Here is a 17,122-nt window from a genome sequence, read left to right on the forward strand (position 1 = left end):
GTTCAAAAATTAGAATTAATATCCTCAGCTACATTTTTATATACATTTATTTCGAAGGTTCCACATGATTTAAATCAAGAGCCTGGTTATTTTACCAGGGTTTTGTTTGAGCTTCAGTGTAGTGTTCAGCTTTAATACACTGCATTTGTTTTGCCATTTAATAACATCATTACCAAGTTGATTAAAATTACATTAGACTCATTATATACATAAAAAATATTGTCACATTCACTAGCTAAACAAATGTTACTTTCATTTTAATAGACATACTTTTGTACCTTGAAAGCTTAAAGCTCCAACTTGCGACAGGAAGAACCATCCGTGTTAGGTTTTCTACTCTCTAGTATTCAAATGTAAGCAAAGTAATGTCGAAAACAAGCTCCCCAATTAAACATGAAGTCATCCTTTCTTGGAGGGCCCAAAACTTTGTCAGTGTTTTGGTCATTGTAGTGTAACAGGATATTTTCAAAAACATTACTAATTTTTTTTTTTTTACCACAAACCTGAATTTTTTTCAATGAAAAGGAAAAAAAAAAAATTTTCAAAAGCATGAAACTAACACTATATTTTTTAAAAAGATCAAAATCCTACCCTCCTATTAATAATTAGGATCATTTTTTATAATTTTTACATGGCTAATTTAATGGCCCGATTAAGAACAGTAAAACCCACTGACCACATTCTCTATAGACAGAATGCCAGGAAAGGATCATGTAAACGACCACCCTGGGGTTAGAACTGAGAAGGAACCATATTGTTGATCCTGCTTCCAAATGAATTTCAGAGGCATTTGTGCTGCGTCCTGGGCGGGCGCTGACGGATCCCGGCACCCACCGCAGAGCTGTGCCCGGCATGGCCTGGGCATTCGGTGGGGACGGCCTGCTCTGAGCTCTGCAGGAGTCGGGCCAGAACAAAGCGCACAAGAGCGCTAAGACTGACCTGGTAAACAGATACGAGGAGCCCTACACCTCAGGCCATAAACTCACTTTAACTGCCTTGATTTTTAAGCACCATTAAGCGGTTAGCCTTTCTCTCCAATGTATTTAATTTTCAGATTCAAAGACAAGGGTAGCAACTGAAGGAGAATGATGAGCATTCTGTGAGATGCTGAATTAATACAATCAGGGAAACTCTTTAGTCAGTTTAACACCCAGGTTAAAATATGAGAGGAAAAAATCTGGACTAAAAGAGACATTAGGGAAAAGAAGAGTAACATGTTATTCCATGGGTCTGGATTAAAAGTACTTTTTAAGAATATTTTTAGTTCTGTGTTCAAATGTGTATGCACAGATGCCTATGTCAGCTATTAAAAGGCATACACACTACAGTAGCCTTAAAAATACCTAATCTATGGTTTCTCAGTACTTGTAACATTAGTGGAAATAGAATGGGCCAATAGAGTAAAAATGTTCAGGTTTTGGAGGAAGATACAAATGGAACTCAGTAATACCTTATCATCGTGCGTGCATCCCTAAATGCTATTGCTGTTTCCAGGTTAAATTCTTTTTTAAAGGGTCAGTGATGACGTAATTTAAATGCTCATCTTAAGCAGCATCTACATGAGGATGAAGACATTTCCACGTATTCTTATCACTAACAGACACCAGGGTGCAAGTTGTTCACAATAGTATAAAATACTGCTTTGGCAATGACAAACACAGCGACGCGGGTTTCGTGGGACCGGGTCTCACAGCAGCACCGACTCCTGGATGGAAAGCCCGTCCCGGTTTCTGTAGTGGTAGGCGGGGGGCGAGGGCCCTGGATACTGATAGCCGGGAGGGCTGGCGTCCTCCACCGCGCGCGCTGGTCTATACCGCACCGGGCTGTCCACCGAGACCGCGGGGAGGCCGTGGTCCTGAAAGGGGACGTGCTGAAACGCCGCGTATTTCGCTACGTTGCCACGACCAGCGTCCCGAGCCCACGACTGCCCGTGCACCTCGGGCCTGTAAGTGTAAGTCACTTCCGGCCACTTCCGGCTGTCTGGCAAATAATCCACCGGAGGAAGGATGAACGGTGTGTGCTTTGGGGACCCCGAAGTGCCCGGGTGCCCGCCGGCGGCAACGTCCGCGGGAAGCACTTCTATCCGACTGGCCGGCAGCACGAGCGGGCCCGGGCGGCCGAGCGCTCTGTCCGGAGAGAGATCGATCGAAAGGGTAGAGCCGTACGGCCTCCCGGAAGGACGACCCGGGGCCCCGGGGCTGAAGTGGGGGGACCCAAAGCTGTTGGCGGGGAAGTGTTTCGGGGTGTCGCCGTGGGCGGGCGGGCGCGCGTAGCCGGGGGGCTGCGCCCTCAAGGTGAACCTGCTGGGGGCCTTCGCGGGGCTGGCGCTGGGCTCCGCGGGCTTCCGCGGGCTGCCGGGGTGGGCGACGGTCCTCGGGCTGTGCGCGCGAGCCCTTTCCAGGGCCTCTCCCACGGCAGCCGCGCCTTCGCCCTCGTCGCCGGGCGCGCTGTCGCCGGGCACGTTGTCGTACTGCGACGCGGTGGAGCCGCGCTTGCCGTCCTCCACCTCCAGGGCCCTGGGCTGCGGCCTGGCGTGCGACGCCGACACGCGGGCGTCGGCGGGGCTCGGGGCGACTGCGAGCGCGGGGTGCCCCTGTCTGCTCTTGCCTTCGGCGAGCCTGGCACTTCTCTCCGCAGCTGAGCCGTCGGACGGTTTGTTCCACCGGGGCACGAACTCCTTCCTGACGTTGGAAGTGGCGTTGCTGTTCTGGTTAGCAGCGGCATGATTATACTGCCTGGAACCGTCGTGTGGACCTGGCGGGGGTTTTCTCTGAAAATCTGCGTCTTCCTTAAGCTTCTTGCTGTCCTCGTCCACCGATTTCCGTCGTAGCGGCCTGGCGCGCTCCGGGGTGCCCGTTCTCCCCTGGTGGCGCGGGGAGTGCTCGTGCTTCCTGGGCTGCGACAATGCCGCGCCCTCCCTCCTGCTGCCCAGGTGGGGGCTCGGCCGGCCCACGCTTCTTTGGCCGTTGCTCAGGTGACTGACGCCACCACCCGGGAATTCAGGCGGAAGCTGTCCCAAAGGTTTCTTTGGATATTCATCCTCTTTACCTACAGAGAAAATAAATTCGTAAGTATAAAAAATACATGCGGAAACAGTATCCAGTATAAAAGATATATTTTTAATAACTGCATCCTTTTGGTATGTGTACACTCCTTCATACACACACTTTTACACCACAGCATTTTAGCGCCTGGTGGGATTATCCGTCTTTTAGAGACGGACACTAAAACGCACCCCTCAAAAGCTTACTAGGCGATGTGTGGGTGGGAACACTTTGTAAACTTATGGGTGAGTTTCATACGTTTGTCTAACACAAGACTCTCATATTTTGTTAAGACATATTATCTCGTGCTTTTCCAAGAATGCAAGGCTGACATTCGCATTTCTCTCGGCAGGACAGTCACATAATCTGATGTGACTTAAAAAGGTCACTTTGAGTGATGGGTTGCATTCAGACTGTGGCAATAATTAATCATGCTAATAACAGAAATGGTTAATACTTACTAAGCACTCAGCACGTCAGCCACTGATCAAAAAGCTGTACTACGACGTTAGCCTTAGGCACACAGTGCAGGTCACTACTGTTTTACTCATTTCATAGATGAGAAAACGGAGACAGAAATGAACCTGCCCAAAGGCACACAGCTAGTCAGATGCAGAATTCAGACCCTGAGCTGATTCCAGAGCCTCCACCCTTTATTCCTGCACTACACTGTGGTGGGAGGAGTGAGAAGAGGTTGCCTCTGGATCTATTTTTAAGGTACAGTCCACACACTGCTCAGAGGTTGGACGTGAACTGTAAGGAACAAGCGGAGTTCAGCAGGACTCCAGGTTTAAAGGCAGCCACAGGCAGTCACTGTTGCCTAACAGTTGGCGTCACCAACACTGTCCTTGTACCCTTTTGTAAGAAAGATGTTTTATGAGATGTGGACAAATTATTTTAATTAATAACCCCAAATTTAAAATGCTTGTCATTGAGAAAAGTTTTCTTTGCCTTATGAATGCTGTATGTGACATGTGCATTTTGGTTTAGCTTCTGACTGGTCAACATGTGAAACGCATGGAGTGGAGGAAGCTGACTGAAACGCTGCCTGAGTCGAGAATGTTCAGAAGTAGTTATTCAGCCCATCAAGTTAAAAGCAAGTGATGAAAATAAAATTAGAATCTACTTAGTATCCCCTGAAAGGTTTTTAATCAACTCTATAGATTTTATAGTTATCTATTTAGTCTCACATAAATATATGAATTCCTTCTTCCCTGGAGGCAAATAATCCCAACAAACACAAATTATCCAGAAGATTTAAAGACCTATGTAACAGAAAAACTGAATTTATAAACTTTCCTCTAGTCCCCACTGTCTGACGGTTTTCTAAGGGCAGAACACAGTGAGCTGACTGGCTAATTCGCTGGCTGCTATCAGATGATAACAACAGCCAATCGTCAGTAGGAACCTGATGGAAAACACAGCCACTAAAAAGGGAAGGAAAAGTGTGGCAGCCAGAGAGTGGCTCACTTGTGCCTGCAAGATGTGCTGTTCCCAAACTGGATTCGTCCTAGAGATTCTCACGCTCAGCCTTGGGGCTGTCCCCACCTCCACCACTCACTGGCTTGCGGCAGCCTGCAGAGGCCACCAACTTTTTAGTTCACATGAAATAATTTTAAATGTTTTTAAAATTCTCCATAGCAGTATTTAAAAAACAAAAAACAAAAAGTAAGAGATTTCTAACTGAATTGCTGTTGCACCTCACGTGTGTTCCTGCGGAAGGTGCGTCTACCTGCGGGAGCTGCACGTGCTTCTCTGCAGACGATCAGCCTGTTTCTGCAACGTTTCAGTCTGTGTAGACCCACAATTCATGAAAACTCAAGTCACTTGAAATCAGGTGTTTCAAAGGGTAGCTACCCTTAGGTCTACACCCCACATCTCAAAATTGGTTGGTTTTACTAAAAACAAGTTTCACGGACTGCCTTTTTCTGTTAGCAAAAAGTCACATATTCCATTACTTATGATCATTATGGTGCTTTCATGGTCCTCACACATTTTCAATGTCAACAATGTAATGAGACCAACTACAGTCATTAAAATATATCTTATATAACCACATCAAAAAGACAACTGAGCAAGGCAAACATGAAAGGCAGAGAGTTGTGACACTGCAGATTCCTGTATGTAGTTTTCTATGTCCTGTGGTCACCCAACTTAATGCTGGGAATGGTCAGTTTGAGGCTGGCTTCCACAGACCCTCAGCTCTAGCTACTCTTGGATGATGGTGTAGTGAAACGGTGCCCTTTCTAAGCACGGTGACCCGGAGTTTGGGCGCTGCTCTAGGCTGGAACTAGCTGAGTAAGATGGATGATGACGTCCCTTATCCTCAACACTGCAGTGGACAATGTGTCAGCTGTCTGGCAGTCACAACGTACTGCCGGGCTTTTTCATGGCCAGTGACTGCCAGATGTTCAGCTGTGTATCTCTAAGGCACAGTGGAAAGAGCACAGTCACAGGAACAAATGACCTGAGTCTGAGTCCTGGCTCTGCCACTAATAAGCTGTGTGAACTTGGACAAGTCATGTAACGTGAGTCTCAGATTTCCCATCTATAAACGAAGATGGTAGTATCTGTTTTGTAGATTTGCTGTGAGGATAAGAGTTAATATATGAAAAAAAGTCTAGCATATTTCCTGGCATACAGCAGCAGATACTTAGCAATTGGTAGTTATTAATATTAGTCTATGCTCTATACAGTCATAAATTACGTAACAACAGGAACATGTTCTAAGAAACGAGTCATGAGGCGATTCTGTCGTGTGAACATCACGGAGTGCACTTGCACAGTCCTGGACGGCACAGCCTGCTACGCACCTAGGACACACGGCATCCCTTCCAACACCTGTTTGTTCCACAGTGTTTCAAAGATGACTGACACAGTAATCTCATCTACAAGTTCACCTGGTCCAGTGGGATGTTCCAGGACACACTTAACCGTGTCTGGTCTCTTAAGTCACATCTTGGTCACATTTGGCTTCAAGTTCCTCTTATCAATATGTATTCAAATTTTCTCATTCTAAACCTATTTTTTAACTGAAAACGTGGAAGCAAAACATTTGGAATAGTGCCTCCATCCCTCGGTGGGGACGAGGGGTCCTGTCCTGCCCCGTCTCTTCTCCTTCAGATACACAGAGTCACGGGGCTGGCTTTAGTTACACCGCCAGGGTGAGGAAGAGAAGCCAAGGTCGGCAGCAAGAGGGTTTAATAAAGGACCTACGCCATGGGAAGAGGTTAAGAAAACACATTAGAGGTGGGTGGAAGGAAGAAGGCGGGAAGAAAGAGGACTAAGAGAACGTGGACCATCTCTGGGGAAAACACCGCCACGGCACGGACTACCCCTACGCTGTAACATCCGCACATTTCCATTCTGAAATCCTTTAAATACATAAAAGGCACATATCAGCAAAGACTTGACTAGACACATAGTAAAATGTGGGATTACGGATATAAAGCACATATTTCTTAGGATTTAAAAATTAAAGAATTTAATAAGTGAGACGTAATGGAGAGACTAAGGTGGTAATTTCAGGCACGAAATGGAATGTAAAGGTATGTGTAACGCACACTTGGGAGATATAACTTTTCAAGAAAAGTATTTACCTTATACTTAACACTACTTTATATTCCAGTAAACACAGAAATTTCTCCAAGGAAGAGTACTTAATATTCTGTGCATCTACTCATGATGTTATAATTAAAAGAAAAATTTAACCTGTTCCATTTATCGAATGGGCAAGAGGCTAATATGCACACTGGGAAAAGAATCTGTAACTATTCAAAATGTCCAAAAAGTAGCCTCTTAAAGTTCTTCCATGATAGTCCGTGATGCATTCCCCTTTCCTCTAGGTAGACCATAACCTAAGTACTTCTTTTGTATTCCTTCCCATCGTACCTAAAATAGGAACAGACTTACAAGGAAGTTGTTGACAAAATGTCCATTCGTTCATATACAATTCATATGAATTAGAGTAATGACTATAAACAGCTCAGAAACATAATGGATATAAATATCCATAATCCACATAGCTAAGAAACTAGATGTAGTAGGGTTTGGGGGAAAAAACCAGTATAGACAAAATGACGTTATACCTAATTAATTCCTAAATGACAACCCCTCTTTCGGAGAAGACTGTGGCAAGTACCTCAAATGCACAAAAACATCTAGAGGACATGGCCTTTTTGCTCTGACAAAGATTTTCATATTTTCAGTAAGGATGGAAGAAGGCAGTAGACAGGGATATAAAAAGAGCCTCTGAAAACATGGGTGCTTAAAGAAACCAATTCCTCCAAATTCTAAGGACAGTGAAGCGAGTTAGGCTACGAGGCCCTGCACTGTGGGATAAGGGTACCACATAAACCAGGCCCACACTGCAGGGTCAGGGCTTGCTTAATTTCAAACAGGGTCTGATCACTCCTACTTTCTACAGTGATCCGTGGCCAGGGAGCACACCACATGCTAACACGTGTAGCTAATACGTGACTCATGAGACCAGCATCAACATCTATCTTCCCTAAATACTTGTTGAGTGCTAACACCGTTGGATGGTGCCATATACAAGTTACTCCCTCCCATCACTGACCTAACACCTCTGAATAGTGTAAAATTCTCAGACATTCCCAATGATCAATGCGCATGCATTGCTGGCATTTCAGAAATCGTCCTGGGGGCCCTCGGGGCAACGTTGTGGAGGAGGAAGGAGAAGGGGTGGAAGGAAGGGAAGAAAGAAGAGAGAGGGAGAGGAGAGGGGAGACGAGAGGGGTGAGGAGAGAGGGCAGTGGGAGGGGAGGGCAGGACGTCAGGGTAGGCAAACACCTACCCTGAGGACCAGAGGAGAAACAAGGAGAGCGGAGGCAGGTAGGATGCAGAGGGCAGGAGAGGGAGGAGCCCACAGGGACCCCCTGAGCAGCAGCCCCTGCTGCCTGCTCTCTGGGACTCTCCTGTCTGCGCAGGGACATGCTCGTGCTTCACAAGTGGACAGGGCAGAGGCTCGACTCCCACAGCAGTGCCAGGATCCAGGACTCTGTGCCCGGGGATCTGACTGCTGTCACTCTGACATCAAGAGGAAAAATCTACCTGACTTCACTAGACAGGTGATTCCTTTTTGAAGATTCATTAGTCAACTTTCACTAAGCTGAAGAGACACTGTGTATACCCTGTAAGAAGGCCAAATGCTATCACCAGCAATATTTTCATGTGCTACTAAATATTCTCTATTTATTCCCACAAAAGTAGATCCAAACAAAGCATTCAACGTTTTGGTACAAGCTCTTTGTAGAGGGAGCTAGGCCTATTTGAACTACCACACAGACACACACACACACACACACACACACACACAAATACTGCTATACTTGATCTTTGTTTGGTTTAAATATCTCCTTTCACCCCTAAGCAACTCACGGTAACTAAAAGATTCGAGCATAATTGATGTCGAAAGAGACAGCTATATACAGGCACAATTAATATTTACCATCCATGTTTTCATTCTGGGCTGCTTTTCAACAGATATAATGCTTTCGCTCCTACCAGCTTCATGCCTAAAATTCTGTGTCCCCTTCGTGCCCCTGACACACAGGAGTGAAGTGAAGACCTACAGCCCTACTTCCACAGCGGCTGTCAGGTGTGATGGGGGTTGCCTTTGTGAAAACAGCACAGCAATGATATTTTTCACCAGTGTTCGGTCAGATGAGTGGTATTTTTATGGCAGTGCTAACAATTAGAATAATATGCTCCAAAAAAAGAAATATAACTTGATACATTTTAGAATAAAGGTAAAAATGTTGATTAGTTTCCTCTTAAGTAACATTTTTTCTTAAAAGCTAACAAAGAATACTCCCGTGGTCCCTAAAGGGCAAGGGAGAGCATCCCTCCTACGCCTTCCCTTGTCCATCCTTGATCTTGCTCGGGTCTCTGTCGCCACCTGGTGGAGGCCACGCTCACCTGCAAGATGTGCTGCTAAATGGTCTGAGAGCTCCGGCTGCTTTCTGCACCCAAGAGACGTGTGTAATTACAGCAAAATGCCCTAAGTGCTCTCTCTGTGAGCAGCGTTCTACTTTTAAGTTTCAACAACAGAATGTATGTACTCTGACTGTTCTAAGAGTTTTCAGTAAGAAATGACAGGGGGCTGCTGTCAAAAAAATTATTCTATTGTTCTGGGGAAGAGTCATCCCCTTCGGATCAAATATTAAGTCTAACTGAGTTTTAAAATATTCTCACAAAATCACTGACTGTAAATATGACTCCATTTCTGTTTAATGTAACATTAGCCTGAAGAATATACAATTCAAATACATTGTAGCCTTCCATAAGGTGATTAAAAGAAATAGTTTGCTTTCTAAATTATATAGTAGCTATCATAATAAAAGAATGTTCAAAAACTTATTGTAGTTAGCCTCATAGGCTTGACTTTTTTCAGCAGATTAAATTTGAAAGGTAGGGAAACAGAAGGGAGACAATTATTTAAACATATCTCTCACTATAAACATATTTAATGCTATGCAAATTCAATAGATCTTTGAGAAATAATGTCAATTTTAAAAACCTGCACTTCGTATTTCCTAGTATTTCAGTCCACACACACATGTGAAAACTGTTGAGCGCGTGTAACATCAGTTTATATTACATAAACAAATACAAGTGAAAACCCACTCAAACCCTCAAAAAGACACTAACCTACAATAAAATTAACGTGTGTGCATGTGCACGAGGGCAATCGGGATACAGGATGGTTTTGTCACCCCCCAAAACTGCCTTGTGCTGACCTTTTGTACACAGTAAGTTTTTATTGTCCAAAACATACACTGGAACTTCACTTACTTCATAAAATTATTGCCTGTGTGTCTACTATCTGCCAGGCACTAGATCAGGTACTAGTGAGACAGAGGCACGCCACTGTCACAGGAACTTTCTCTAACAGCAACACACAAACTGATACGTGTGCTCAGGCACTGGAAGTGTGAGGACGGGACAGTTCGGACATGAAACACAGGCTGTCAAATCCTACAGGTTCGGGGAGGCTGGGGACTGGCCGAGAAGACTTCAGGAAGGTGGTGATGCTTAAGCCAAGTCCTGAAAACTAACAATAGGTAAGGACACAGGTATCCAGAGAACTGTTAGGGGCATTCCTGGAGGAGAAGCATACTCAAAGGCACATTAATGTGAAAGAGGCCTGTGAGTAGCAGCAGCCATTTGGCACAATGCGCAGCTGTGGCTTTGGAATCAGGCCTGGGGTCAATTGAGAGGCCGGTCATTTACCAGCTGTCTGACCTTGGGCAGGTACTGAACCTTGAACTTCAGATGAGAGAAAACTATAGAGTTTTTCATCTATAAGCTACTAATAATAATACTGATGGCAGAATAACTATGAAAACTATTCAAAATTAAAATAAATGCCATTTAATGTATGAATTACGGCCCTACCAAATAAGAAACAAATGCAAAGAACAGAGGATTCCATCAGGCTCAAAGACCTCTAAAAGTAAAAGGGAAAGGGAAAGACCAAAGAAATGCAAAATCCAACCCTCTGGGCTCGGAAGACCCAGACTTCCTTGTGGAGGAGGAAGAATTAGGTAGAGCACGACCAGAATCTGCGGGTTCCTGTAACGGCACCGGCCTGGACACGACAGAAGGCAGCCAAGTGAGTCCTACTGTGATCTTTCTGCAATTTCTTTTTCTTCCCTCTCATCCTCCACTACCCTTCCCCTGACCCTCTCCCACCATCCTGTATCTAGCTCTGTTACTGCCCTTCACACACCACTAGTGATCACTTGTGTAAATTCTGTCTCTTCTGTGTGCACCAGTAGAGCAAGAAACACATCTTCCTCTTCAGTTTTTCAATCCTCAGCAGAGCATCGATAGACAACCTAATAGTATGTGCTGAAAAATGTTCTGCAGTAAGTGAATTTAATACATTATCTACACTGCAACATACTGCAAAGAGCCCTGGATTAATAGTCAGAAAAACTGGACTCCAGTCTCAGTAATACTATTTGGTGGTTCTGTAGCTTCATATTTTTAAGTGTCAGTTTCCTCATCTATAAAATGGGGCTTTTACACGCTTTCCTAGTATATATGGTTTCACAAAATGAGATGATGAAAGCAAAAAGTGCTTATTATTATGCTTGTTTAAAACACCACGGTTACTTCTGTTGAACAATATTATACATCAACCAAATTTCTAAATTTACGCAGGAATAGTATAGTTATTCTATTAGAGGAGGCAGATTTAATTAGTATGTTTACCTGCCTTGCCTTAAAATAAGAAAAAAAGCCATAAGCAGCTGGCAGGACGTTGATTTCCATGAAGTCACCCCAAGTACCACGCTTATGCTTTGAGAAATGGCTCCAGTTAACCGTGCCATGTCTGCCAATCTTAATTTTTGTGTAGCTATAAAGTGAGGAGGTATTTCTTACCAGGTTCTGGAAGGTCTAATTTCGCCCGCTTTAGTTCTGCCATAGAAATCTGAAGTTGTTCTATTACAAAGTCATCTTCGAAGAAAAAATTCTTTGCCAGGGTCTCCTGAAGAAATTCTACAAGTTCTTCCATAGATAATTTCATGAGATGTTCTAAGAAAGAATGAGAGAAATATAAATGTTGAGTCAACAGCTACTTTAGGTTAAAAAGAAAATATATTCTATTCAGGTATAGTATTTTTTTTATAAAAGGGTAGAAAAAAGTTATATACAGTATACAACTTACATATGGCATTTTGAATATCATTATAATTAAGACAAAAATATCCTCTGAAATTAAAGTGATCACAGAGAAAGTAGGTAATTTTATGGGGGGGTGGGTAAGGGTGGAGAGAATACTGCCAAATACCTTCTCCTTGGTTTAAGAGTAATCATCCTAGGCACTGATGTTAACCAGAGCTAACCACAGACACAAAGAAGAAAGTAAAAGTCTACTAAGATCCCACTATGCAATACCCTACAAGTACATGTATTTATGTGTGTAAGTGTACCAATTTATAAAACTAAATTATACTTTTCAAGTTATTCACCTTCTTGCTTTTTTCCCCATTCAATATATCATCTCTCACTTTAACAAATATGATTTTACATCCTGATTAATAGCTATATAAGAGCGCATTGTATGTATATGTTATGATTCACTTAAACAGTCTTCTAATAATGGGCATTTAGATTGTTTCTGATTTTTTATTATTTAAAATCACTGTGTGATGAACCTCCAGTAACAATGTCTCCAGGTATTTTTAAGGTAGAAATGAAAAAAAAGAAAAAGAAAAAAAATCTCCTACAAGTATCAGCTAACTATTGGTTAAGATGCCCAGAAACAGGTTTTTTGTTTTGTAATTGGCTAACGATAAACTGTACATATTTATGGTATATAATGATGTTTTGCTATATGTATATATTGTGGAATGATCAAATCATGCTAGCTGACGTATCATCACCTCATATACTTATCATTTTTGTGATGAGAACACATAAAATCTGCTCTCATAGCAATTTTCAAATATACTATGCATTACTATTGGTCATAGTCACCATGCTATATGACTCCAGGACTCACTCCTCCTAACTGAAACTCTGTACTCTTTAACCAACATCCCGCAGCCCCCCATCCCCAAACTGCCATTTGGATTTTGAAGCTTTATATGGGGTGAAGGAACTTCATGTAAGCCCTCGAGCTTTGCCCCCCTTACCAAGAAAAGCGCAGCAGCAGCAGCTTATCTAGTCTAATGACACGCGGTGTATAAAGCAGTTGCTACGCTGAAAGTTTACAAAGAGTAAAGAAACATCTTACTTGTCAAAAATAATCAAGGGTCATATAAGTAAAACAATTTAAGAGGAAGAAGGGCACTACAAAGAAACATAGCAATATTCCCCTTCTCACTGTTTAGGGAACATTAAAGTAGTATCTCTTAATAAAAATTATACTTTTCTTCTATAATTTGATCCATTCATAATCCAGAAAGAGAGAAAGGAAGGGAGGAGGATGGGGGCAGGGGGAGGAGGAGAAGAAAGAGATTTCAGATGATCATATGACAGAGCCCTGAGTCTGGGAAAATGGTTCGCTGTCAACTGTATTGTTTCGGTGCTTTAATCTGTGTGTTGAGGAAACAAGGAATGAGTGTAGGGGAAATGAACCACAGCACTTCTGAACCCTTTTCTTGAAAAAAGGTAAACAATACAAAGGTGCTTTTAAAGGGTGTTTTCATTCCTGTCTGAAGGATGGTTAATCTGGCACTCCAGAAGTCCACGCTTTTCAAGTAAGCAACCAAACAATCTTATGTGAAAGTACCTAAAATGTACTTAGAACAACGTCAAGCACAGCAGAGAGAAGAACTATAAACACGACCCCACGCACTCCATTACCTTATAATTTAGTCAGGAGGCTGAACAGATCATTCAAGCGTAATGTTAAGAGGGTAGAGTGTACAATGAATGTGAAACTACGTGCTACAACCTAGATGAGAAGTACGCACTAGATGAAGTTTTAAAGCTTTCTATGATTTTCTTCTTTGCACAGCTACAAGAGAAGTCGCATAATTTTTAAGGTTGAATCGAGGCTTTAAAGATGAGTAAGACTCATTTCTTAATATGAAAGTAAGGCATAATGTGCCAAATTTACAGAGCCCTTGAAACACTGCAACTGAAAAGTCTTCAGTTTTTTGTTTTTTTAAGGAAAAAACCTGCCGCATTTATGCACCTGAAGACACTGTACTTGCCCCGGAGGCCACAGTGCCATCGAGCAGAGAGACGGATCTGCAGGTTCCCAGCCGCAGCTTGGAGCTGGGTGCTTTTTTCCCTGGATAAAGGAAACAGTAATAGAAAATATTCTCACTGGCCCTTTTAACTAAGGGGCCAGGCTTCTTTGATCTCTCAGTTTTCCTATTACAAACTTGAGATTCAGAATGATGAAAGAAGGAGTCCCAGCCAGGTGCAGTACCTAACACCTATAACCCCAGCACTTTGGGAGGCTGAGGTGGGAGGATCATTTGAGCCGGGAGTTTAAGACCATTCTGGGCAACATAGTGAGACCCCATTTCTACAAAAAAATTAAAAAATTGGCCAGGCATGGTGGCACACACCTGTAGTCCTAGCTACTGGGGAGGCTAAGGCAGGAGGATCACCTGAGCCCAGGAGTTCAAGGTTACAAAGAGCGGTGATCACACCACTGCACACTAACCAGGGCGACAGAGCGAGACCCTATCTCTAATAAATAAATATTTTTGAGAAGAATATTAGTGAAACCAACAAATCAACAAATTTCATGCTACTGCTTAAGTATGAAACTGCAACTGATATAAAGAAGAGAGAACCACAGACCTTTGCAATGTAGTAAACTTCTAGTCATGAGAAAGAACCAATGACAGTAAAGTACCAACTGAAGATAACTTCTCCACTGATTTTCAAAAATATTTTTAAACCACTATTAAAAGACAATGAATTTTAAGTAGGGTGGGGAATGAGAAATCACAGTTAAAATAAGTGTTGATTTTTATGCAATCTTTATAGTTAAGCATTTTCTTACTTTTGTGTAATTTTAAGATTGTGTAAGACATAGCAGTAAGAACTCGCTCTCCTTCAAAGATGTAGATATCCCATATTCTGAGGTTTAGTGTAAAGGGAGTCTATAATTAAAAGCAAAACAAAACAGAAATAAGGTTAACAGTTTCCCCTCACCTTACAGTTATAATTTCATGATTGACTTTTGTAAATAAATACTTACACGATCAAGGAAACACTGAAAAAACCATTTCATTGTGTAAAAACTTGTGTAGATTTCTTGAGAATCCTGAAAAAACAAAGATCTCACAATTTCTGGGTCATAACAAACAAAATAGGACAATATAATACTAAAAGTTAGGAAGGCTGTTGGAGGTAAATGTCAAAGCTAAACATGAAACCATCTTGTTACAAATATTTTTCATGCTTTCTATTTTTTTCTATTCTTAATTTTTCTCCCAAAATTTTACTTCTCAGAGTCACTCCAAGAATAAATTCCTCTTATGATAGGATTATAATTAGATTAGATTCTCTTTAATATATTTTATAGTGAGCTATCTTTGTTTTACTAAACTGTGTTTCATATAGTAAAGCATATATACAGTTCACTAGGAACGAGTTTGTATGACCCTTTAAGCACTTTTTGTGCAATTAAAAAAAACCCTCCAAAATAACTGAGAAATCACATATCTTTAAACACTATATTGTCTGTATTTATCAGCTTCAAAGAAGTTTGAGTTTATGAATTAGGACCGTGATAGTTCATCAATATTAAATTTTACAAATGGGATGTTTTTCAAACAATTGGAAATGATAACTGCATAATAAATGAAATGGATGACACTAGAAATTAACAAGGTAATTGAGACCAAACACTGAATTTAACTATTCTAGCTTTTATCTTGGGGTAGGTGGGTGTAAGTCAGTGTCACATCTACCTACCAAGTGTTGCTTAAGCTTGGACAGAAATTTATTCAGTATTTTTTCATGATGTTCTTGAAACCTCAAGAGTTTAGGAAAACCTTGGACAAAAAAGCCTAGAATACAAACATAAAAACAATACTTCGTAAACAATACCAACAACCCCTCCCCAATTTAAAATGTACGTATTTCTTTCGTTTGTAACGGTTAAAAATAAAATGACACATCCAGTAGTTACCAAAACATTTTTCCTCTCTACCAAGGAAATAATTGTACGTGAGCTTTGGGTAATGAAATTTTAGCCTAATATTTGTTTGCTAACATCTCCTATGGACCTGTAAATATTAAAAGTGGGAGGAATACTTCTGAATTAAAAGGGAAACCAAGGATGCTAAAAAAAAAAAAAAAAAAAAGGAAACTAAACCCATTTATCAAGATTATCTGTTCTCTTAAGATATTGGGCCATATCTTAAATGCCTAAAATTTTTTATAGGTTATTCTAATCCTGACTACTTATCATTTTGTTTTACTGTTAATACAATACATAACAAACATTTTATTACTTTTTTCGGGTTTACTCTAACAATTTCATTTCTGTTTCCAAAGTTTTATCACTTTTTAATCCTTTCTATAAAGCTATATATTTAACATCTGCTAAAACATACAGGCACTAGATGATCAATGTTATATTAAAAAGTGTATGTTATCCCAAGTGGTTATACAATATAATCTTATAAGATATCTAGGAGGTAACTGATAGCAAATGGTATATTAGTGCTTATTTTGTGTATTTAACTCATTGAACTTTACATCTATTTTTATTCACAAGTTTCCTTTCAGATATTTTACACAATCAATTAAGAAGGACAGATAGTGAATGGACTTTACATTTCTCCACATTAGTATTTCCCAAACTAAGCTCTATGCAGCTTTGAAAGATGTTCATATATGTCCTGTGTTTTTAAAAAGGAATCCAGAGGAGATGCTGGATGTTACATATACCCTTCTTGGATATTCATGAAGTGTATTAGTTTATTAATGTTCCTAAGTTGTCTTTTAGACTTAATGAAACTTATTTTTCTTTGTTTAACTCAGTCTCCCAGACTTACTTGACCTTGGAGTCCATTTTTCCCCCATAAGATATCTGTTTCCAAAAAACAAAACTAGGTTCCACCAAGGACTGGAGGCACACACTATTGGGAGATGCTGCTCTACAATCTGTTGAGCAGAACTATTTCTTAACTAGTTCTCAATTTTCTAAGGTGTGTGTAAAAATTTCCAGAGATAGAGATTCTATTCCTACCGTAGTAACATTTTCCAGTGAAACAGTTTCATAAAAAAAAAAATCTCTCTCTCTATCAGTGCCACTCTCATGGTCAATTTAATAGGAATGGAAGTTAGAAAATTTTCAAGAAAAGTCTGATTTGGAAAAAGTCAATACAGTTCAGTAATAACTAGCTAAAAAGATGCCAACACGCCTAGCATTTTTTCACTTTTCAGTGATGTTCCAGACTTAATATTTTCAATCCCATCTTTTTCAGCCCTAGCTTTGTTTTCATATATTTATAAGTGATAACACTTTCGTATTAGTAAGGCAAAGAACTATGATAATGTTATAAAATTTCATAGGTAGACATAGAAACAAATATCTCTAAGCACAAACTTACCCACAATAATGACCT

The 17,122-nt window shown here is 41.2% G+C and overlaps 1 protein-coding gene across 2 annotated transcripts in view; it reads right to left on the reverse strand.

The window, feature by feature from the left end:
- Nucleotides 1–533: 533 nt before the first annotated feature.
- USP6NL (USP6 N-terminal like) overlaps nucleotides 534–17,122 on the reverse strand; it is an 84,677-nt gene continuing 68,088 nt past the window's right edge. For both annotated transcript variants that reach the window (XM_069458980.1, XM_069458981.1), the window contains exons 10-14: nucleotides 15,462–15,556; nucleotides 14,743–14,808; nucleotides 14,545–14,644; nucleotides 11,457–11,609; nucleotides 534–3,048 (exon numbers count right to left, since the gene is read on the reverse strand). In XM_069458980.1, coding sequence (XP_069315081.1) covers nucleotides 1,688–3,048; nucleotides 11,457–11,609; nucleotides 14,545–14,644; nucleotides 14,743–14,808; nucleotides 15,462–15,556 — 1,775 coding nt within the window. In that variant the 3' untranslated portion in view covers nucleotides 534–1,687. The remainder of the gene's footprint in view (nucleotides 3,049–11,456; nucleotides 11,610–14,544; nucleotides 14,645–14,742; nucleotides 14,809–15,461; nucleotides 15,557–17,122) is intronic.

Source organism: Eulemur rufifrons, chromosome 25, assembly GCF_041146395.1.
Source record: "Eulemur rufifrons isolate Redbay chromosome 25, OSU_ERuf_1, whole genome shotgun sequence".
NCBI classification, from domain to species: domain Eukaryota; kingdom Metazoa; phylum Chordata; class Mammalia; order Primates; family Lemuridae; genus Eulemur; species Eulemur rufifrons.